At 39.9% G+C, this 25,583-nt stretch overlaps 1 protein-coding gene across 1 annotated transcript in view; it reads right to left on the reverse strand.

Moving 5' to 3' along the window:
- Positions 1 to 25,583, reverse strand: part of SLC2A9 (solute carrier family 2 member 9) — a 56,062-nt gene that overhangs the window by 7,193 nt on the left and 23,286 nt on the right. The window contains exons 7-11 of the mRNA XM_009904186.2: positions 21,811 to 21,998; positions 18,598 to 18,708; positions 12,901 to 13,002; positions 12,512 to 12,587; positions 3,436 to 3,563 (exon numbers count right to left, since the gene is read on the reverse strand). Coding sequence (XP_009902488.1) covers positions 3,436 to 3,563; positions 12,512 to 12,587; positions 12,901 to 13,002; positions 18,598 to 18,708; positions 21,811 to 21,998 — 605 coding nt within the window. The remainder of the gene's footprint in view (positions 1 to 3,435; positions 3,564 to 12,511; positions 12,588 to 12,900; positions 13,003 to 18,597; positions 18,709 to 21,810; positions 21,999 to 25,583) is intronic.

Here is a 25,583-nt window from a genome sequence, read left to right on the forward strand (position 1 = left end):
ACCAAACCAAAAAGCTTCAATGAGCCTTAGGGGAGCCTCACACTGTGTGTGCACTTAGTGAGAGACACTTTCTGCTCTGAAGGCTTGAAAATACCTACAAATCTGTAGAAATCCAGAAGCACAGGTGCTGGACAGTCCATTCATTGATAAGGCAGTCTCAGTTCTTGACAAACATCTGTCTGCCTGTCTTTTATAGACCTCCAGTAAGGGACAAACTGCAATTTTCCCACACATCATTAAACAGTTCCACTATTCTCATGATTAAAGGGTTTCCCAATACCCTTCTTGATGCAGTTATCAGAAAATACAACAGGCATTCTCTCTGCTGCACCACCTTTCTTGCTGGTGAAATCAGTGAACAGAGACAGGCCTGGACCTGGAGAAAGAACTACAAGTGGGTCTGGCATACCTGGAAACTTTCTAAACTAAGCTGGGTATCAAAGCATATCCCTGCTAGAGCTCTTCTCTGACCTAACTCTTTTCAATGCTCAGTTACTGCCTAGGACCTGGTGATGGACCTCATTAAATGTAAATTTCCTATTCACTGTGGCAATCAATGAAAGAATCTATTAATTCCAACAGAATCTGATAAAAAGGTTTCATTATACATCATGAGGGTGGCAGGAACCTGAAAAGCAATGCTCTGTCCATATTTGACAGGCAGCAAAAGCCAGGGCCTGGGGCACCTCCAGATGGAGCCTCTGCCTGCTATCACTATTGAGCTCTGACCAAACAGGCAGGCTGCTGCACACAGTGAAGGCAGCAATAAAACAGCATCCTGTTTTAACAAGTAAATACCACAGTATTTAAAGTGCTTTGTTCTCTCTGTGTAACCACAACTAAAAGGAGTATCCCACCACCACTGACATCACCTGACTCTTTGAATATGTGGTCTCAGGTACCAGTGAGCATTTTGTGCTCACTAGTGCAGATTAAGGCACAATATCAGCATCTGGCAGCTCTGCCCTCGATCACATTAATAAGGCTCCTAAGGACATTCTGCTGGACCAGTAAACACTCCTGCCTGTGAAGCTGTGTGAGTGCAAGTGCTCCAGTGAAAGTGAAACATGCTGTTTCCAGATGAGCAGGGTTGCAAATCTAAGTTTCTCACTTTTCAAGACCCTCTTCTGAGAAGAGGTGCACATGAAACTCTAGACTGGTTTAGGATGTGGATAAGCAGGACAGATAAAGCATTGTGCTGGAGATTGTGTAGTGTCAAAATTAAAAGGGAACTACAGGCACAAATATTATTCCCAGTGCAGCCATACTTAATAATCAAGTAGCTCTCTACAGGAAAAAAACCCCTTTGCATATTTTCCAGACTAACACCCTTCCCTCTGACAGTGATGAAGATGCTCTCAACTGGCTCTGACCTTAAAGATTAGTTATTCTCATGTCTACTATGCAAACATTCACACTTCCATAGCATCGAGTCACTTTCCAGGAAAGAAAGTTAAGATCTGCTATTTGACAGGCTCATATAGCAGGTTGGAATAACAATCAGCAAAATTAAGCCACATGCTCTATTATCTTGGGCAAAACAGAAGCCACAGAACCACTGCTAGAATTTGTCTCATTTTAAAAGCCCTGCAAGTGACAGCCTAGATTAAAAATGCTCATTGCTAGGAAAGAAGAATCATAGAATCAATAAGGTTGGAAAAGACTTCAAAGATCATCAAGGCCAACCTGAAGCACACAGAGCACAAAGGAGAGACCTCCAAAATTCTCCTGCCACACTCAGGTTTGTTACGGTGAGCTTCTTTACTATTACAGAGTTAATTCAGCAAACACTGTGACACCCTCTGGCTCTGTTCTGAAGACAAGCTCCTTGACACTTCTCACAGGGTGTAAAGTGGGAGGTTGCTTATGGACTTCTGTGATCTTCTGACACGCAAGTGCCATGCAAAACATGCAAGGTAGAGGAAAGGGCAGAGGGCTGAAGGGCTTACTCAGTTATTCCAAATGGATATTTTGCTGGAATGAAAATTTAGAGATCTGGCCCCCAAATAACAGAGCATAACAACCCAGTTCTAGCAGCTGTAGGGGCACAGAAATGCTTTGAAAGGAGGGGTCACCATGTCTTTATGAACTGTTTCATGCATCTCTGGTCTACTGGCTTGTCAGAACTGTCTTTTAACATCTCCTTGTTCAGGAAAACCACAAAACTTCGTTCTCAAGTGATGGCAGTGGGAAAGAGACAGGGTTGAGGTCACTTCACTTAACATCTTTGACATTTCACAGGGCCAAGCTCGCTTTTAAACACAAGTTTGAAATGCCTTCAGAAATGCCTGCATCCAGGTCTTGTATAATTTCTCTGTATGTACCAAGATCCCATGCAATAACACTTCTGCAATTACTCTATTTTGCACTAAAAAAGGATTCCCAAAAAGGCACTTTTTTTTTTGACACCTACTATCAGACACCCCCTGGTAATTACATAAAATCACATGTACTTGGGAATTCAGTGCAGTATTGGTTGTCATTTTAACTTCCATTCTGACCCTTCACACAAATGGATTTCTCAAATAGGCAGTGAAGAAGGCTGGAAGAGTAGCCACATTTAAATAGATCAGCTTTTATTTTCTTTGTCAAAAGTTGATCTGCATGTTAGCTTTGCAATCTCATCCATACATTTGAATGCATGACTCAAGCCAACGTTTTATTCTGTTGTATGTGTCTGCAGATGGTTGAGGGGAGAAAAATCTAGGCATTCAAAGTAGTTAGTTGGTGGCATTTGGAAAATTAACTACCTGCTGATTTTTATTTCTATTTTTTTTTTAGTAAGTCTAAAGTTAATGTATTTGTCTCCCAAATGTTTGGGATAATTTTGTAGGAGCACACCAATGATCAAAAAAAGGATCTGATGTTTCTCAAGCTAGCAGGCTAGTACTTAAATACATATGCATTCATTCTGTGAAGGCATTTTAAAGGTGTTTTTTTTTTCCCTGTTTTAGACTTAAAATGAGCTAAGAAGAGGCTGTGTCCTTTCTGTAAAGGAACAGGTGACTCACAAGCTGAATTTTGAGAATAAGGTTGACTGCACTAGAAAATAAGTGAAAGTTAGGGGATGAGGAGACGTTACAGTTTGATGGGTAGCTTAAAGTCTGAATAAAAAGGCAATGGCAACAACCATCAGTCACCACGAGCTCCAGACACAGCCATCAGACTACATTACTAAAGTACTCCTGTGGAGAGTTTGCCACATAGGGTTGCTCACAGTTGCAGCATTTTTTCCATTGCAGGAAGATTTTCTCAGAGACATTCAAACATGCAGACATGCAGACAGCACAACTGAAGTGGATCACAAACATGGTAGCAATTTAATCCACTTCAATAGAATGACATTTATTGTTTCCTGACAATTCATTCAAACATCCTCTGTCACACTCTACCAACTGTATCATATCATATCAAGTCACCAGGGATATTGAGTACCTGAATGAAGGGGAAGAGCAGTCCGACAGCGAAGTTGGAGAGCCAGTTGACTGTCCCAGCTATCATGAATGCAGCTGGCCTCTGTGACTGCTGGAAAAACTCCCCAGTGAGGACAAATGGAATCCCACCTGAAACAGGGGCCAACAAATCAGTTATTTTAGGAAGCTTCCTCTGCCAAGAGCTGTTTCTCTTACAGAGAAGAACATGCCCTACGTTGCACACCTCTGTGACTAGCACTGCTCTGCAGACCTCTGCTCAGGTGCACACAGGGGCTTCTGAGCCAGTGAGATCTGATTTGGCAAAGTGACACTTCTCTCTTTCACACCACCACATCTCCTGGTTTACATCCTTGCAGCATCCTTACATCCACACAGCAGCTTCCAGAGCACCATGTGATGAGCCACTTATTAAAAAGAAGAGTGATTGTTTCTACTAAAATGCTTGACATTCCGAAAATTCAGAAATACTCCAAGACAATTGTAGACCTTGCCAATTAGAAAGATGGCTCCAAGGAGATGAAACTTTATTTTAAAATAATTATTACCTACTTTATTTCAGCAATAAAAAAACCTGCAAGTGATCTGCTTCTCTATGAGCATATCTCCTTTGAAAAACCTCTGTAACAACCCTGAGGTCCAAAATATATATATATATATAAATTAAGATAAAGACACCACTAAAGACTGAGCTATCCACCAGATGTTCTCCTGGCATGTCTTTTTGTGATTTATGTGCTTCTCTTCTTCACTACCCTTACACCTGAGCTGTGAACACATCTCTAAGTGCTTTACAGCCATGCGTTGTCATGTAGGCCCTTGTGCTTGGTGGCACTACGCTTATACATCAGAAGCTGTTCTATGAGCAGTAGGAAACTCACAAACATGTAACAGGACATGCAGATGACACATGGAATCAGATATTCCTCATTCCAGATCTTTCAGAGGCAGAGGCCATGAATATGTGAATAAAAGAAAGACAATGTGATGCAGCAAATAGCTATGTATGTTAGTAGGCATCACTCTCCATCATCAGCTAACGTGAGAACGTGTCTAGAATAGCAGCAGCAGTTTCAACTGAGCTCTCTGTCCCAAAGACTGCCACTGCACATTTCATCAAAAAAGTACAGAGTAAATAAATCTATTTATTTCTTCTTTATACATAGGAAACTGAGATATGGAGAGTTTAGACCACCCAAAATGCATCTTACTGCTTTTCTACAAGCCAAATATTGTATCTGAATTCTGTGACCATGATAAGTGACCTCTCCTGATAGCACTTGGAAAAGGTAGAATAAGCAGCTGAACATGCATAAGTTAACCAAATTCAAGCAATATTTGGTCTGTCAATCCTTGGTGGCTTCCAGAGCCTGTTCTATCATACACCTGGGGTTTAGATTTATATCCTAAGACATGACAGGCAAAACAATAATTATATCTGCTTAGGTCTCCAATACTATGCAAGGCAGTGGTTTGCCAGGGCACTTGCCTCTTGGAGAGAGGAGCTGAAGGACTGGAAACAGAAAATATGTGAGGTGATTTACTTATGATCATTTATTCTGTCATGCCTTTGCTGTAGGACAATCTAAGAGGTGGTGTTGTTCTTGTCAGTATAATGAAAAATGCTGTTTGAGAACCGTTGGAGAAAATATACATAGTACAAGAGAGGGAAAAAAGCCAGGGGCAAAAAAACCCAAACCAAGCAAAACCACCCCAAAAAAAAGTACAAAAGGACAGAAACATATCAGAATGCACAAATGTTATGGAAATAAAAATGCATGGGCACTATCTTGGGAAAAGGTTCCTTGAAATTCAAATGTAATTTCTAGATACATATTAATCATTGCCATAATTTATTATTAGCCACACTTACCACAAAAGCTCTTCAACCTAATTTGAAAAAATCATCAATTAATTTAGTGGTGGTAAAAATAGGTATTTTGCAAAGTCTGTTTTAAAAAAATAATAAATAAATCAGCAGCTCCTCTGAGCTCTCTGAAATGCTTTGCAAAGGGATGGAAGAGGTGCCACAGACAGACCTCCAGAATTTCTCCTGGCATATTCAAACATCTCCACATAGAGAAAATCCATTTCTGTACAGGGATGACTTAAGAAAAAATTGCATTGTGGAATCAAGAAGCCTGAAAAGCACTAAGTGAATTATGTGAAGTACAGGCCAGGTCTAGAAGCATGCAAAACAAAATGAGGATGGTTGGATTCATGGTTTTAGAAGTCTTTTCCAACCTTAATGATTCTATAAGGCAGGTCATTGCTGTATATTGCTATATGCCTGCAAGGGCGGAGACTAGAGCTTACTTGGATGCAGAGCAAGGGATGCAAATAGCTGCTAAGAGCCATATCACTCTGAGGAACACACTCCACGGCTGAGTGCAGTGAAAGAGAAATTTGGGCAAACCGAAGGGAAAATGTGGTCTTAAGATGCAAACAGCAAGGGCACCTGAGATCAGCTGAACTTACAGCCCCAGGAGGCCATCCTCAGTCATTTCAAGATGTCAGAGGTTGTAACATCATCAATTAAAATGTTAATTCTTGGTTCTCAGGTAATTTACACTCAGATTGACATACAGCAACAAGCCTATTAGTTAATGAGGAAACCACACAATACCCTCTCTAGTCCTAGGTACTCCATCTACTCACTAGATGACTATTTCTAAAGCAGATGCTCCATGCAATTATGTAACATGAAAGACATAAGTACATCCTTCTCTGAACACCTGATAATTTCTTCTTCAGTGAAATTCTCCCCCTCTTGAATAATAATTAGTGCATTGTTCTATAATTTTTAGTTGCATAAGGCAGTGCTCTGAAGCCAAATTTTGTGAGCTTTTACTGACTGAATCATTTTCCCCAGAAAATGTTGTTGATGAAGGGAAAAATACTCACTACATAACCAATGAACCCTGATAATTTCAGGGCTTTTAAGACAGCATTCTTTACACGAGTTACAAGGTTTCCTTTTAAATACAGCAGCTTCCTGAAAGACTGAGTTCTTTATTTTCTTTTTCATAGCTTCACCTTTTATACTTTTTTTAAATTGTAATAGAAACCATCAGTTGAGCCATAGCCAGACACAGCTGGACAAATCCAATACATCTCACTTTGGTGCTTTGCAAACACTTGGAATCTGGTGGGGTACGTTGTGATTTGTTTGCTTCTTTGTTGTTGTCATTGTCTGGGGAGTTAGAAGCTGAATATCAATGCTAAATTTCTACTGTGGTACTTAGCAAAATTTCTGTTTTGCCTCACCATTATAGCTCAGCACAGCTAGTGAAGAATAAAATGCAGTTCAACAATTACATTCAACTACATGTCAATATTTATGTCGATCTTTTTAGCATCATATACTTTTTTCCAGTGGAAAAAAAAAAAAGGTGTGGGGTTTTTTTTCCCCACTCAGGCACACTCCAAAATCTTTCTCAAAGTGGACTGAAAGAAAGTAGACTAAAAGAATGCTTCTGTGGGAGGCCTGGAGCGTTAGAAATTCTTACATCCCACTCTTTAAGTGGAAAGGCTAAAACAACATCGCACAAAGCTTCTGTAAATGCCTGTTTCAGGCACTAATACTGTTGCTGCCTTTCCTTCCATATCTGTGCTATCACACCTTTGTTTCTCTTTCACATCTGAGAGAAGATTTATTGTTTCTCTTTCACATCCGAGAGAAGATTTATTTTTTCTCTTCCCTGATGGCATTTCAGATTGAACAAACCTCATGACTTTCAAAGTGACCCTTTTATCACAGCCACTCTGCTGCCATTACAGCTGCATGTTGGCATTCAGAGTAAGAGCACAGACCTATTTAAACTTTAAATGGCAAAATATCTTTGGTGCACCTCGGGGCACAGCAGTGATTTCTTCTGAGTTTGCTTTTGTTTACTTCATAATGTCAATTTCTACTTCCTAATGCCAATTTCTACTTCCTAATGCCAATTTAACACATGCTGAATATGCCATTATCATGTTTCTATTGTGTCTGTATTCATCTGTGATAGGAAAGACTTCACTTCATAGATCAGGACCACTATTTTAAAACTTCACTGTAAGACAAAACCCTCAAAAAAAGAGATAAGAAGTAAGTGAAACATTTTTCTGAAGTAGTTTGTTAATGTTTCTTAGCTGTGTCTGAAAGTGCAATTGCTGCAAAAAGCAGCAGCCAAAAATGAAGATCTCACTACCATAAAATTATTTCTTTTCACATTCCCATCAGAGTGTGGAATTTATTGATTTCCCTTTTCTGTGCTGAGTGTGACTGGAAACATACCAATGATCTGATTTTGTGATCCTTATGCATATTGAATAGGAGCTTTTAAAACAGAAACTGAAGTGAAATCACACAGATTCCTGTTTGATCATATTCACACTAAATTCAGCCTTGCACAAACTCCACTGAAGTAACAGGACTTCTTCTGAAGGGAAGTGCTGCTGACCCACAGAAATGCCTACAGGATTTAGGACCAGAATAACTACTTCTAAGTAGTTACACATCATTGAGGTCTTTTCCAGCCTGAATGATTCTATGATTCTGTAAGACAGTAAAGTCAGATGCCCTGAAACCACTGTGTAAGGATTCACCCGGGGCCTTGTGCTTTCATCTCATCACAGTGCCACTGATTTAAAATTTGAAGCTACCAGTGTAAATTAAGTTAGAAACCAGCTAGAAAATCCTGAGAACATGCTCATCTTCACAGACAGTGGGGTTTTTTTGGACAAATGGGGACAAAGATCTTATGCAGAGGATCAGACATCTCAGAGAAAAAGGAAGAACACAGGACTTGGAGACAAAGGTACCTGGGATCACACCATATAATTTGGTTCCAATCCAAGCCTCACCTCCTTCAGGAAGTAATTAATACATGAAGTTTGTTTGGTTTCTCCTTTTACTGTTCCCACTGAGATGCTGATACAGAACTCAGCTCCTCTAGTGCCTAGAATTTTCTTCCAATTTCTATTCTGAATTTATTCATGGCTAGCTAGCACCTAACTTTGGATCTTTATTGTTGATTTCTGCAGCAATTTTTGCTTTCAGCTTGTTGTTCCTTTTTCCTTAAATGGTATCTAAGACAAAGTCAAGAAAGGAAGACATTTTGCATATATCTAAGCCCATCTATCAATATCCAGATTTCCAAGGAGCTGCAAGTGTTTCACCTGCTCAGAAAAGGCTCTCTGAATCAATGCATTTGCTCACAACTCCTAAACTGAGCAGCACAAATGCTTTGTGCAGAAAATGAAAATGTTCTCTTACTATTTTTATTGGATTGATTTTTCTCTATTGATATCTGTTTTGCTGCTTTTTCTCTCTTGAGGAGCCAGAATCAATCCCCTCAGTCCTTTATATTTACTCCTTGCTAGATGACGGTTCTTCAGTTGAAATGTGTCCTGTATTTCAGGTCAAACATGTGAGCAAAACACCCACCCCATTTCTGTGAAGCTTCTGCCTTTTTCTTGAAGTGAAAACTGTGGTGATATTGGAAAGCAGCAGGTTTCTCTGTAACCAAACACCTTCACTCATGGGTGACTAACTAATAGGCACAATGATTTGCCATTGTGATCATAAGGGTCCCTTTAGCTTTTAGTAAATGAAAGCTTTCTGCAGCTTACCTTTTGGTTAAAATGATGAGTATCAAATCACACACATGCCTGAACGTACCTGTTTTTTAGCATTGCTGTTTCAGTCCCTAGCAATATGCCTAAAAAACATCTGCAAGCTGAAAAGCCAAGTTCAGAAAATGAAACAATTAAAAATCCCCCACAGTTTCTAGTAACAGCTGATCCTAGCTGTAAAGGAGCAGATGGAATTCATCCATATGCTATCACAAAGTGGGAGACCACACAGCATATAAGCTACCAAGTACCAGATCTTCTAACAAGAGAGAAAGTATTTTATCTTTAAAGGCAATTTTATGCTCTCAAAAGTCTTAGCAGTATTTTTATAAGCTCAATTCCTCATGTTGTTTAATATTTTCAGATGGGATGAGTATTCCAGGTAACAATAGCTCAGTGAACATAAACTGAATTCAGCCTAGATTAAGATCTGGACCTATAGAATCATTGCAAACCATGTGGGATTTACTCTAAAGAGTGCTGAAATGATGTATATAACTATGGTGGGAGTTAAGATACTGAGCATTAGTAATGCCATGTTTAATCACTACAGAAAAATGACACTCACATCTTCTGCAAAAGGCTACAAACACTAAAAATCTGCAATTTAGTGACAATGAGTGTGCATTGATTTTCTTGGGCAAAAACCCTTTGACCAACCAGAAAGGTGAAAAAGTTAAACTTCAGTCTTCTCTCACTAAACCACCAGAGTGCTACCGAAGAATGACTAGATATTGAAGTGTAAGATTTGCCGATAAAGGGGTGCCAAAATATCACTGAGAAGGCTTCCATTCCATCTGGAAAAATCTGGGGTGGTAAAGGAAAAGTCTACAAGATCACAAGGAACTTGATGAGGGATGAAAGGGATTAATCTCTCCTTTTCTTCCAATGCAAGACCTAAAGGGCATCACACAAAGCACAACAAAGGGTGTGTTCATGAGAGGCGGTGTGCATAGTATTCTTTGCCAAAGGATACTAATATTTTGCACAGAGAAGGAACAAAGACAAGAAAGGCTATGAAAGTCTTAGAAACTACATCTTAGGAAGACCTTAAACTGAAAAAATTGTGTACTGGTTCTAGAAAAGTGTCTCACCAGCTTGCCCTGTTTGGGTTTTCTCCAGGCACTTCCTTACAGCTACTGCATCTACTGCACCCTAGTCAAGTCTGTCTCCTCTCTCTTCCAGGCAATACCACATGCAAAGGGGTAAGAGCAGAGATTAGTAATAAACTATTTTACCACAAGTAAAAGGAAAAGGAATATTTTTCTCTTCTCCCCATTTTTCCACTGAAGGAGCATAATTTTTCCTCAGCTTCTCCAAAAGAGGATCCACAGAATTAGAGCAACGTGTAATCAGAGTCACATGAAACATCAGCAAATCTCTCTCTCCCCAAATAAACCACAATCAGTTAATTAGATCACTTCAGTGGTAAAGATGTACAAACAGTTGATTAATGTTTAATGTCAAACTCTTTATAAAGAAAAAGAGGCAATAAATGGTGGATGAAAAAGCCTGAGAGCTCAGGGGAACAGAAGTTCTTACTTGCAGATTTACAGCTGAACAACTGTACAGCTGATTTCTTTTTCCCCCCATTTTGTGGAGAACACTTTGTAAAAGGATCTTTGAAAATTTAAGCACTGTTTTGACATCTTCCTCTGTACATGAATTTGGTGTGGATTAAATTCCTTTTCATCTATCTGCAAATAATTTTTATTAACACTTCACTATTTGATAATGGCAGGATCCTATTCTGAACAAGTTTCTGAAGGCTAGAGCAATTCTGCTTAGAGAAAGCCTGCACTTACTTGCATATTATGCATGTCTATTAAAATGTATTTTCCAAAGATATGGCAAAATTAGAATCAAAGGCTAAATTGGAAGGGACTTAGAGTTCAGCCTCTGGTCAAAGCAGGGCCAGTTGCTTGTGAACTTGCCCAGCTGAGTTCTGAATAGCTCTAAGGATCGATATTTCATGGCTTCTTTGAGCAATATCTTCCAGTGCTTAACCACTTTCAGTGGTAAAATGTTTTGCCATAGTCCAGTCAGAATTGCCCTTGTTGAGGCTTGGCTGTTGCTCTTGCCTTTTCATTCTGAAAAATGTCTGACTTAATTGAATTCTTAGACCTTAAAAAAGTTCTTTGCTAAAGAAAAAAAAAACGTTCTTAAAAAGTTCTTTGCTAAAAAACCCCCAAACAAACAGGCACAAAACCAACCTGTGAATATTGGATTATCTCTAAGTTGTATCCACCTCTAAGTAATCAAAATTAGGCTGGGAAAAAATCTCCCTGATAAATACCTTACTTCCTACAAAACAGTTACCTGAAGGCATCAGATCTGAAAGGCATACATTCAGAGAACTGTCAGAAAAGAAGTGCACAATCAGGACACCTAACTTTTCCACCATCTTCCTTAAAAGAGTAGGTGTAATTCCTCTTATCACAATGCTTCTCCATCTTTGGAAAGGGAGAGAAGAAAGGAACCACTCTCAACTGCTTCCTTCCATCCCCTTCCACCAGTGTTCCATTTGTAATCTATCGTCACTGAACCACTAACACAAGCACTCATAAATAAAACAGTCAATTTCCACTGTGTGGTGGGTTGAAATTCCCCCACCGCCCCAACACTAACTTTACCAGACTGACTCAGTTAGAAGCAAATGATGCTGTATTTACAAGCAAAATATACACTCTACAATGGAATGCAATGAATGTGTACAAAATATACAGGATTTACAGTATTATACAGATATATACAATTAATAAACAGAACAAGGGTGCCCCTGGCCAGGAACCAGGGGAAACTACTAGCTTCTCCCCCCCTGCCTTCCCCTTACCCCCCTGTACAAAAGGGACAAGAGAAAGGAGAAGAGAAGTTAGACTTAGCCAAGGCCAGCCAAAGCACAGAGATTCTCTCTCCCAAGTGGAGCAAAACCAGCCAGAGATCAGAAGAGAAGAGAAAAAGGAAGAATTGACATGGCACAGCTCCTCTTATTCCAGATACTTACCCAATGAATTTGTTTTTTGTTTTCCTTTTTACACCCAAGAGTGATTTATTCATATTTTTCTGCCTTTCTGCTGGAAATCTGTAGCTAAATTTTAAAGGCATAGCCTAAAACCACCATGCACTGCTGAGTGTTTTTATAGATTCACAAAACCATAGTAACACCACAACATTTTAATTTGGTACTGATTGCAATTTGGGCATTAATTCTTTAATGATCCTGGCAGCTAAGCAGGAATGCATGTGTACATGAGTTTTTATCATGAATACAGCTATCACTTTTTGTTGCTGTCACCTCTTATTATCTTAAACCCTTTGTGGCCTTCAGATAACAGTAAAGTAAAATTTCTTGCAAGTGATTTGTGTGGAAATACCTGTGTAAAAAAAACCAAACCCCAACCAAACTCCTCACAAAACCTGTGCTTTGATGTGTGCAGAAACATGAGAAAATACTGACATACCTGGTCCAATACAGAATGATGCAATGATTGCAAGGATGCAAAATATACTGAGGTAAGGAAGCCAATACACGGTGTTCTGAGGAGATAAAAGACATTCCTATTTAGTATATGGGGGTGAAAAAAAGCCTCTTTCAGAATTTAGTATGTGATTACTTTAGAAAATCACAGTATTTCTGTAGAACTTTATTAGATGATTTGTATTAAAGGCCCTCTGTGAAATCCCTGTAAAGAATCTATACAAGCTCCTGAAACACTGAAGTCACAACTCTGGAAGTTTGTAACTTCAAGCCAACCCAGAGAAGGTTTTTTTCCTTTCCATTGTACAGATTTAACACCTCCATCTTTGGAAAGGGAGAGAAGAAAGTAAAAATATAGTGATCATATTTTACCTGCAAAGTCAGAGAGACAGTAAGGACTGCGAAGAAGACAATCATCAACCCAAAACCTCCGATGAGAAGAGGCCTGCGTCCCAGCCGCTCAATAACTAAGCCCTGGAAAACAAGAAGTGGCACTGAGCAGCAGAAAAGCACTGGAGAACCCAGACCATGTAATATGTTCTCCTAGTAAATATGAAGAGCAAACCAAATCCATGAGAGCTGATTTTATGCCGTTTAGCAAGCCATGACATTTTCCTAACTGTGTTCACCATTATCTCCACACTCTGCAGAGTATCTTTCTTTGAGAGCACTCCAAAATCTAGGAAAGCATCAACATAGTACTTTGGATTAGTTTTATGCCTGGATTTCCTACTACAGAACAAATGTGGCCACGTAGAGAAGGAAAATGTGCAACTGGTAAAATCAGGTTTCGTATCATTACTGTGGTAGATTTCAAAGTTATTGCTGCATTTAACTTCTTGTGCAACAGCTAAATAATTACACAAATGCTGTAGAGTAGCTGTATAAAAGTTATTAGTATGATGATGGAAGGCTGATTTTCCTTTTCCAAGGCATCAATAATTGCACATTGATTAAATGGCTTAAAAATGTACACCAAGTTTCTAGAATAATGGTCTAGAATATATAAGTTTTAAGTGCAAAAACGCAGAGATCTGCACTGTGATGCTGCAGAGCACAGAAAGCACCTCTGGGGTGAGCTTTAGCATTCTTTATTTCCTTAAATGAGGAAATGTACCAATTTTGACAGTTGCCATAATAGAATTTATTCCAGAGCTGTGTTTAAAATAGACCTGCATTGATGCTATTAACATTCCACATTGTGCTCACAGGATCCAAATGTTCCAAACCTGCAACTGCCACTCTACAAGATGCCAAGTATTCTCCACTAAGATTAATGAATCCATCTAGCAAACCTATGTGGCCAGACATACACTTAACCAAGAGACGTTTTTTATGGTTCTGAGGGATTAAAAGTTATCTGATGGGCCTGTAAGAAGACAAAAGAATTCTGCAGTAGATGCTTTGCATGCAATTTGATATGAATTAGACAATACATGCTGCGTGTGTAATTTGACATACCAGGGAATTGCCCTTATTTTTGTCAACTCTGGATGAGAGGTCATGTGTAATCTACCTTTTGTGTCACCAGTCTCAACCCAAAAAAATACATCTGCATATGGCACAGATTTAAACAAGACACACCTGTCTCTGCTGAAATGGGACGCTACACAGCATCAAGCTTGCAGAAAACCTCATGAGGTTCAATAAGACCAAGTGCAAGGTCCTGCATCTGGGCTGGGGCAATCCCAGGCACTGATATAGGCTGGGCAGCGACTGGCTTCAGAGCAGCCCTGAAGAAAAGGACCTGGGGGTGCTGGTGGATGAGAAGCTCAGCATGAGCCAGCAGTGTGCACTTGCAGCCCAGAAAGCCAATCACATCCTGGGCTGCATCAAGAGAAGCATAGCCAGCAGGTCAAGGGAAGTGATTCTCCCCCTCTACTCTGCTCTGGTGAGACCCTACCTGGAGCACTGTGTCCAGTTCTGGAGCCCTTATTACAGGAAGGATCTGGAAGTGCTGGAACATGTCCAGAGAAGGGCCATGAGGATGATTAGAGGGCTGGAGCACCTCTCCTGTGAGAACAGACTGAGGGAGTTGGGGCTACACTGTCTGGAGAAGAGAAGGCTCCAACAAGATCTTCTTGAGGTCTTCCAGTACCTTAAGGGGGCTACAAGAAAGCTGGGGAGGGACTTTTTAGGGTGTCAAGGAGTGATAGAACTGGGAGGAATGGAAAAAAATAGAAATGAGTAGATTCAGATTGGATATTAGGAAGAAGTTCTTCCCCATGAGGGTGGTAAGACACTGGAACAGGTTGCCCAGGGAGGTGGTGGAAGCCTCATCCCTGGAGGTTTTTAAGGTCAGGCTGGATGTGGCTCTGGGCAACCTGATCCAGTGTGAGGGTCCCTGCCCATATCAGGGAGGTTGGAACTAGATGATCCTTGAGGTGCCTTACAACCCTAGTAATTCTGTGATTCTATGATAAAACCAGGTGCAACCAAACCCATGCTGGCTATAAACTATAAAGTTTTCTCATGAAAGGCATGTGTTTAGAAAGACATGAGTCTGTGACTTTGCTGCTCAGGAGCATTGCAGGGCCCACCAGCAGATGTTCAACAGGGAGCCAGTCCACAATAGAAAAGCCTCTCAGGAAATCCCATCTTTCACCAAGGCTTTTTGAATTGTTTAAGCACACAGACCCTTCAACAGCCAGTCCACCATCTGTTTACATCTGCAGTATTTCTAAGTAGGACAATTTATTTTTGAGGATTTCTTTAGGAAACCTATGACAATACATCAGTTTTGTGTTTTTTTTTCCCCTGCTGAATTGATTTCCCCCCTTTTCTTGATGGGAAAAAGAAAAGAAAAGAAAGGAAAAACAAAAAGGTTCAGATAAACCCTGAAGTTCCAGCAAATATTTGAGAGGAAAGGTCTAATGATTATTCTATAGGAGCAAGGGTCCTTGACTAAAACAATCCTGGGTTTGAGGTTATAAACAGACAATAACTTCATTTGCACTTATGAAAATGAAAAAGCCAAAACTTGTTAACTTGCAAAATCCACTAAGATGCTGATGACTCATGAGAGTGGAAGATGATTCACCAGCTCTCAAGTATTCATAGCTCTGAATGCTCCACTGCCGTGCACTGGCAACTCTTACCTACTGAAGACCCGTAACAGGCCAAAATGTAGTATATGGTAGAGTAAATGAAACAACAAGCAACTCAGTATTTGCAGTCAAAAAGGAAGAGATGCTTACATCCGTTTTCTGTTCCACCACGCTGAGTTGTCTGCCAACTTGTGTGGGCTGCTGCTTGTTTATGTGTGATCATAAATATGCATTTGCAGAAGCCTATAGCCAGCCATACACAGCTGAAATTCCTGAGAATGTATACAAAAAAGAAAAACTTGCCACCAAAATTCTGCCACCACGTACGGCGGGTGGTAATGCGGCAACCGCTATGCAAACTGAGTTAACAGTTCACATAACTTTTGTGTGGCAGGAAACACTTGCAAATAAAGTTTAAAAAAGCAAATGTCAGCCTTTTCACGAGTCAGCTGCACTTATCAGGGCTGACATGATGAAAACAGAGCACGTTAAAAAAGATCAGACAAGCTTCTCGGGCTAAAATGAATGTGCAAATGAGTTCTACAACTCAAAAGCAAGGTCACTTATTTCCTGGTCCTAAATTATGCTAATAAAACACTTAATTTTTTCTGGATGTCTCAGCTCTGTGAAGAAGTTTGATCCATATGCAAACACCAAGAGTAGCCACACTTTTTTTTCCCCCTCATGTATTTTGGATAGAGGTCTGAGTAAGACTGGATGTCTAGATTTAGACTTAATGTGACAAGCTAACTCTGTTATTTCCATTTTAAATAGCAAGATTAAAATGGATAATCACATTTACATCACTGTCAGGTCTATTTATGACACAATGTGCCATATCTTGCATCCAGGGAATGGAGAGAAACAGAAGACTGAGTGTTATGAATTGGGGTTTTGATTCATAATTTTATGTATATCCAGTTGTCTACAGCATGATTTATACAGTTGTAAAACAAAGAAATGAGCTATTTTAAGTACCTAAACTGGAATTTAGTGGCCTAGCACCAAGTCTGAGATATCCATGTTTGGAAATAGCAATACATCAGCATTTCCAGAGGCACAGCAAGTAGCTTAAACAGAAAAAGCAGTAAAAGCACTCCTCTTGGGTGTTAAAAAAAAGTTACCACAGGTAACAGCCTGATCTAGTGTGAGGTGTCCCTGCCCATGGCAGGGGGGTTGGAGCTAGATGATCCTTGTGATCCCTTCCAACCCTGACTGATGCTATGATTCTATGATCATGAACCAAGACAGACACATCCAGCTCATTGTGGATGAAACACGTGCCCCGTATAAACCCCACAATCTGGCAGCACAGAAGGAAGTGAAAAGGTGACAAATTCCATTTATAGAATAGCTTTAAAATAATGGAATAAGCTCCATGTATTTGTCACCTGTTTCCACATAAAAAGAGGTGTATTCTTCACTTGAATCACTGCCAGAATTATCACTATTATTTTTACACTTATCTTCAACAAAGAAGCATTTCTGCAGTATCACAAACTGTAAGAGCTAGGGGTTTCCATGCTTCACTATTTCCATCTGTTAAAAAGAATGCCCCTCTAGTTAAAAACCAAACAAACTCCCCTCCAAAACCCAAACCCATTATTTATTTAAATCCCAAAATAGATTTGTGGAAAGTCACAAAGATGAGAAGAAGATCTTGGTGACCTTTGAGAGTTGTTCTGTCCTAGACTATAAGAAAATACACTTGATAGCTGGATTTAGTGTAACATTTTATAGGTCATAAGCAGTTGCTCTGCCATTGGAAAGGAATTTTTTTCTCTTTGTCAAAATCATTCTTCTGACATTTAAAAATGCTTGTCTGATGTGTCCAGTATTGTGGTAGCTAGTATACAATATATGTAGGCAAGGAAAAATTCTAACAAAGTAAAGTTATTTGTTCTTTTGCAACTTTCCACTCCAAAGGCTTCTCCCACTGCTATTTATTGCAGTGCAAACAGAAAGGTATTGCCTCTAGCAATGGGATGCATGGGGGGTTGTGGAGTCTCCTTCTCTGGAGGCTTTCAATACCCATCTGGATGTGTTCCTGTGTGACCTGTGCTAGATTCTACGGTCCTGCTGTGGCAGGAGGGTTGGACTTGATGATCTTCAAAGGTCCCTTCCAACCACTAACATCCTGTGATCCTGTGAATTAATCACATATTCACTTACTAAAACTTTCAGGTTTAGTTTGCTCATTCAGTGTATTTTTTTTCCCTAGTCAACTTTCCCAGTTTGAAATAGGAAAGGGGAGAAAAACCAAGGTGTGTGGCTATTCCTAGTAACATCTTCCTCTATGTTCAGTGCACAGCAAAGGCTCACAACCTGCTCGGGAGCTCCTGTGTCATAAAAGATTGCCTGCTTGCCCTTAGTGAATGAAAGAGCAGAATTTAGCACAACAAGGGACACCCTTGTTCTAGCATGCTGGCTGGCTTTTCACCAGGCTGGGTTACAAACATTGACTTCCACATTTTCAAATGGCTGAAGACTTTTCCTCCCTGTTAGTAAGCTGCTACGGAAAACATGTCATTAAAATGTGCCCAGCAAGACAGATGGCTGTTTCTGTGATCCACATGGATCACATCTAGCAGTACAATCAACCTGCTCCAACAATGCTGCCCTGCTTCCCAGCAGGCACACCAGAAGATGCTGAGATGTGAATGAACTGCTACCAGGCAAAGTTGTTCTACAAGGTGAAAACATTTATGAGTTATTACTCAATATATTTCGGGCCTTGGTGTTCTGCCTTCTTTCTCTTCACTCATACAAAGCATGTCAGGATATACCAACTTTTCATGATCCTTTCAGGCAGCTACAAACTAGGGAGTAGCTTCTTCAAACAACATACCCAGCCACCAACTGGGCTGAGAGTTAAACCTAGAAATACTATTTTCAATTGCTTTAATAACCATTAGACTTAATCCTCAGTATATTATTCTGTTTATATTTTTATCTGCATAAGGAAATGAAATTAGTAATTTGAAAACCTAGTGTTTTAATGGGGTTTTGTATCCATACTTACAGAAAAAACAGCAGCTACAGTCTCAACAGCACCAGTACTTAGAGTAACATAGGGGATTGTTTCACGATTGATCCCAGCTTCACTAAAGATGTTGTTTGTGTAGTACCAGATCTGTATCAGAGAGATGAAAATGAGATATTAGTCATTGTGGCTTGAACTACAACATATACCCAACACTCCCAAATGACCACAGGCCGGGCAAGACAACAAATGAAGGGAAGGTGAACATTTCAGGTGGATTAGTCACAACACAGCTGTACTTTGGCTTGCAGACCCAGGCAGAATTACAAACAGCTTCAACTTGATTCGGCTTAATTCAATTGAGGAGTAAATCAAAGAAACTTACTTTAAGCTTGAACAAAAGAAAATAAATAGATTTCATGTGGCTGAGCCACACTGCTTCAAAAGCAGGTTGGGGTGACTTTATGGAATACTTCAATGCAATGGAACAACAGAAGAGAGAACAAGGGAAGAGGTGCTGAGAGGCACTGCAGTAACTGCTCCTTTTCAGACAGAATGCATTGTGGCATAGACCCCACCAAACCCAGCATGAAAGACAGCCTTCTCTGCCTTAAGGACAGACCCCAGAGAGAGTAAGGATTCCACTTTGGGAATGACTTTTTTAAAGCAATATGAAGTACAGGTGTATGTCTTTATGTGAAAAAGGATGAAGTTCACCAGTGAGAACTTCACTGCAGTTTTGTGTCTGTTTTGGAACTGAGATTACATGGTGGAAGATAATTAAATTGATCATGGATTATATGTATAATGGATACATTTTATCAGCCAAAAAGAGACTAATACAGATTTATTATGTCAGATTTATTATTATCCTGTCTGGTATTTTGCTGTAAGTGAATACATTACAATGACTGGGGCTTCACTATGATTTCTTTTCCTTGCAGAAACCAGCAAATATACTGTTTTTAACCAAAACAAATTTTCATTGTAAAGTAAAAGCTTTAAAAGGAGACAAGTGATCTCTGATACCAGCAGGATGATTACAGAAGTCTGCCAGCTGGTGATTTCCCCCGGGAGTGACCTGAGACTCTCGCCTGAAAGAAGTCCAACTTTCCCATATGCCCTGCCCAGATGGTAGCTGTGGGAAAGGCCAGACTGACTAACAGGGCACTACAGACAAAGCAGATGATGGAAGCTTGGAGTTAGAAGGAAGCGTTTGCTGACACTGGCTCATGCCCAGCAGGTCAGTTCAGATGCAGTCAGGCAAACCAAGACCCAGGTTCAGCAGTATCTGTCACACCTGTACCTGTGTGCTTCAGATGACTTGAGCAACATTAGCTAGGGAAGCCAAGCAAAAGAGACAAGGAATTGAAATCTAGTCTCTCACTCAAGTGATCCAGCTATTTTTCTTGGCCTCTGTTATTATTTGCTTGGTTTTACTATTAACTATTACTACCAATAATCAATTTCACAACAAAAATTTGGTATGAATCTTTTCCTTTTTTTTTTTTTTGTGATTAGTGGCATTGTATGAGAAGAGGAACAAAGTCTTTTCAGGTTTTGTGGCATTGAATGAGAAGGGAAACAAAGGCATAACAAAAAACCCCAAAACACCCAGCCAACTTGACACACAGGTTTCCTGACAAAGTCTTTCTAAGGGGTTCAGAAACTGGTCACCCAATGGCACTTTGAAAACAACTCTAGCATCCCTTTTGGACTGAGTGTGCCTCACTATCACCCCAGGCACCCAGTCAAGCTATGACAATGTGGTCATGGAATACTAGATGATTTCTGTCATCTATTAAATATCCTCAAAGCCATAAAACTCTTCTATTTCCCCTGAAAACTTAGCTGTGGCCTCTATTTTTTTTTCCAGGCAATGTGCTTCATTATTTGAACAGTCTGTTTCTTACTATAAGTGTCTTTTTATTTCACTTATGCGTTTATAAATCAGAAAGACTGAATGACAAGATAATTCCATTTCTTTTCTTATAAAAGTATCCACAATAAGGAACAAAATAGCCTGTCATTAGCACTCAAATCCTACCATTAGAAGAAAACACCACCTATACAATTGTTTTTTTATAGTTCACACCATAGTATGAAAAAAATCTCCCAGTTCCCTCCTGGCATTCTGCTGAAAACTTTTAGATACTAGAGTTCTAACAGCATTGATCTTTCAAATAGTCTTTGACAAATGACTTGGGTATTAGAAGTGTTAAAGCTAAAGAGATACCTAAGATAAGGCTGAGCATTTACACTTGCTGATTAGCCCTGAAGAAAAAACAACCAACCAACCTAGTTTTAGTATGTTGTGGTGCAGAAAATGACCATGAGAGCTCCTCCCAGCAGTAATAATATTACCCTTCATGCAAATAACTTCTTCAACTATAACAAACCCCTCTTTTGCTTTGAAGTGCTTCAGGAGAACATTCCTGTTGTGCAACCTAAAGCATCTAAGCCAGATGTCACAAGCTGTACCAAGGAAACTTCTGGCTGGATATAGAGAAAATGCTTTTCACACTGTAAGTGGTGAGAACAGCTGGCACAGGTTGCCCTGGGAGGTTGTGGACTCTTCACCCCTGGACATATTTAAAACTCAACTGCACAAAGCCCTTAGTAGCCTGAACCAACACTGAGGTCAATCCTGCTCTAGAGAGGGGCCTGCTCTGGATGATATCCAAGGATCTCTTCCAACCTAAATTGACCTGTGACCATCTTGGCTGATGAAGGAGGCTCAGCAGATGGAAAAGGGAAATGACATCCTTTAGCCTCAGATGCATTTCCTCTTCTGCTCTGCTTTCCAAGAAAGGTACATTGAAGCACAGCTTATTCTTCAAATTGTATGAAACAAGAACAAAAATCAAACATCCAGTGCAGCCCCCTGAAATCACGTACGGGAACTTGTGTTGACTTCTGAATGTATAGGCCTGAATTAACCCAAGCAGACATCTTCACTGAAACCACCAAGTGTGCCTGACATCAATGAACATGTGTATAGCAGACCAGATCTTAAGTGAACCGAAATAGAGAATCTCTTTTTTTTAACTAACTTTAAAAAAAGAACCCAAATGATGCAGGTCTCCATGGACGTTCCCTCATGCTGGACTAACAAAGTCATTACTAACTGGAAACCACAAAAATTGAAAGCCATAGAAGTTGGTGAATGATGCAGCACAAACCTTGCATTAAAATAAGCAAGCAAGCACGCAGCACCCTGGGAGATGCCATGGCCTGAAGCAAGACACTTACAGCATTTAGCCCACAGAGCTGGTAGCAGCCCATGGTGATGACCACCGTAAGGACCTGCCATCGCACAGCGCGGGTTCGCAGCAGCTGAAGTACCGACACTAACTTGGTATTTCTTTGGATTCGAGACTCTGCCAAAACCTCTTCTACTTCATGGGACACATCATCTTTCCCAAGGAAGGTCTGAAATGCTACAAAGAGAAGACACGCACTTTAGGCCAGACACTTGGCACTAAGTGCATTTATAACAGACTTGAATCGTAGAACTGGAAATGTGTGACACAAATGGGAGCCATACATGGGCTGCAACTCAATTATTCCTCTGCCAACAATATTGATCTGTTCTGAGCATGAGCTGGCTTATGCCTGCAATTTGCCTTAGAAACTGCAACTAGAATGTAATTTATCTAGCACCTTACCAGTTGTGTCCTTATTTAATATATAGTATAGCCTAAGGTCCGGTGCAGAGCCAGAATCCTGTGTAATCTGAAAAAGCATTTTGATAGCAAAGCAGTTCTGAACGTTATTTGACTTGGCTACTTTTGCAGCCTAAAAATACAGCAGATTTCATTGCTGGAGATAGATTGGATAGAGAATTAACATGGTGCAAAAACTTATCAAAGTCTGGTAAACCAGGAAAAGGCAGACATTTGAAGGGAATAGCTACTAGTCTTCATATAATCTCATTTTAACTGCACGTAGACGAGACTTCACCTTGTCAAGATGATTAATATTAGAAAGAATTACCCAAAGCAGTTCAGGACTTTATACTTGTAAATGATGCAGACATGGGAGTGAATTTGCCTGGCAAATGTAGACAAACAAACAACTTCATCCCCCCCCAGAATAAGACATCATTCAGTATTATACAGGGGCACATTGATGACTTATTGAGATAGCTTTCCACGGTGAGTAATAAAAGCTTTCCATCTCACACATCTTCCAAGAGGCACTACAAACAGGTACCTCCTGGTGCATCTTCACCAACCCCATTTTACAGACACTAAATGCTGATGATATTTTCACCACAATCTTATAAACATACCCCAGGGGTTGGCTTTTAAAGAGATGTTTAAAATGCTCATTGTCTTGGCATGACTGCAGAGAAACAATCACGTTACACATACCCCTGTAAGAAGGTTTTTGCAACCTCAGTAGGCTGTTAACTCTAAAAACAATCCTTTACACAGCAGGTCACATTCAATTGTTATTTTTGTTAAATGAATAAGCTGATTTAGTTCTCCTAAGAGCCAAATCAATTTTCCTCCTATCCACAGCTTTGCACAGTACTTACCTGTAAATAAATGATATTCACTTTTTTTTCAGTAAGTATATGTTTGTTTGGATCACAGACTGAAGTTGGATGGTCAAGGAAGCCAGAGACACTGACTAGACATGGTTAAAATGCCTGGATCATTTAGGTTTTGAAGTTACAAAACTTTAGCTTTACCCATTAGGTGGAAAGGCCAAGTAGCGGCATTTCCATGTGAGGGATAAGTAACATGAATAAACCTCCCTGGAGCATCCTTCTCCATCCCTTTGGTGAATGTGCTATGCAACACCCTCGGGCTGACTCCCAGTCTGGCAGCTCAGGGAACTAACTTGAGCTCTGGGACAAGATTTTCAGAGGCATTCAGCACTTCTGTTGCATTTTAATGGGTCCTATGTGACTCTGTTTAACAAGAAGGATGATTTTGTTAAGGGATGAACACTGACCACCTCTGGGTGTTGAGTCAATTAATTACATTCATTCATTCTGATATATCCAGTTTCTCTCTTGGGACAGGAGAAGCCAAAACTTTCAAATCTCCCAGAAACAGCATTAGATTTGTCTTTTCACATGGGTCTTCCAATCAGAAATGAGTTAACAAATTTGGACGTCAGATCCCAGAAAGTGAGCTTATGAGTTTTGTCCTTGTGCCACTGCCCTTTTATTATCCAATGACATGCTAAACACTCGTCAAAAAGGGTGTGATGTATTTAAAGACATGGATTGAAAAATGAAAAACTAGAAAAATGTGTGCCTATGGCCTGTTAAAATCAAGGTCTCATGCTTAAATGATGCTTTCCTCAGTATTATTAGAGAACTGACAAAGGAAAGTTCAAATAAAGATGTGAACAACCAGACATGCATCACCATACCCTTCTTGCAAAAGACTCAGATTTTTAAGCATCTGGTTTCTCAGTGTAAGTTAGGTCAGTGCACAATTTTCTTTATTTTTCCTGTCCTTAGAATCCTCTGCATTACTGTAGGGCACACAAGTCAAAAATATAGGTGCAGTCAAGTAAAAGGAAAGCAATCTGTCTTTTCTGCATAAGGGAGCTTGCTATGTTTCTAGAGGGACTAGCAAGTGAAAAAACTGCAATTGCCAAAATATCCAAGCACAAGGCAAGAAACATACAGACACCTGCTCTCTTTTTCTCCCCTCCCTGAGAAGGAGGGAAGAACCAGAGATTCTGATAGCATTTCCTAGTAAATGCTACTAGGAAACTTTGATGGATACTTAAAATAACTAACAAGCCAAAGAATGCTAAGAAAATGCTGTGCTGTACATGCATAGTTTTGAGTAGACAACACTCAGACTTCTTGGAAAAACATATTTTCTTAACACAGCTTCAATTTTCTTCCATTAAGAGTTTTTCAGGACAGTACAGATCACAATTTTATACATAATTAATGCAGAAATCTGCATTAGCCGGGAGACAGAAAAACTCAAAGGTCTTTTCAATGTGTGATGTTAAATTCTACTCATTTTACATTTCTAACCCCTGCATTATTTGCACCAAGAAGCACAGCAGCCATTCCTTGCCCTGCTGCAGTGACTCATTTCTCTCCCTAATGGCTGCTTCCCTCTACAAAGAACTCTGATTTTCATGTCATGCTTAAAATCATCGAAGGAGTTCAGTTCTAGCAACTTTCAGACCTTTCCAGATTTCTTTCTAATCTCCTTGGATCAGAAGTTTTACACTCTCAGTTTTCAAATGTCTGGACACTGCCTTTACAAATAGCAAAATAAGTGGATGGTTCCAGCTAAGGGGAAAGTAGTTGGGAACCCCCTCCATTTGCACCACTAGTTTTTATTCATTTCAACTAAGTGAAGGTGGAACGTTTGAAAGTGGTTCAAAGGTCTGAACAAAATCAGTCAGGACTGTCTTTAAAACAAAGGAAACCTTTCAATTAACTGAAGATGGACACTCAAGAATTACTCATTCTTTTGTCACAGTAGTACTTCCCGGACTGTGCAAAGAAAGCACTTGTTACCAAAACCACTGAATTAGCCTGTAAACATTGAGAAGACATTTTAAAGGATCAAATTGCTATTGTGTGGTTTGCAGAGCAGAGCCAGCCCCAAGTAAGAGGAAGCAAAAAAAGAGAGAAGTGGTCACAGGTAGTAGTTTGAGCTTATGCCCAAACTGTTTCCCAGGGATATGTTCCCTTTCACTTCACTGATGATTAAGTATGCTAAACAGTGTCTTTTAAAAAAATACTTTGTCTAAGCTCTGCTTAAGCAGCATCTTCTTTGGCCACTGTGGGAGACAGAACTCTGGGCTGAGCGGACCCAGTCAGGCATCTCTTATAGATGCTGGCTGCTGTTCGGAGTGGTGGGAGACATATGGGAGGCCTTGCTGTTTGCCTCAGCACTTGCAAAAAGTTTGCCTGACTGCACTGCTTTTGAATTGAATATATAGTAACTTCATGTCAACACCAAAATATTTGTAGAAATGAAAATATTTTCATATGCCACTCACTTTATTAGAGTGCTGAAGAGCCAGAA

The sequence above is a fragment of the Dryobates pubescens genome, chromosome 23 (assembly GCF_014839835.1).
Source record: "Dryobates pubescens isolate bDryPub1 chromosome 23, bDryPub1.pri, whole genome shotgun sequence".
Lineage (NCBI taxonomy): Eukaryota > Metazoa > Chordata > Aves > Piciformes > Picidae > Dryobates > Dryobates pubescens.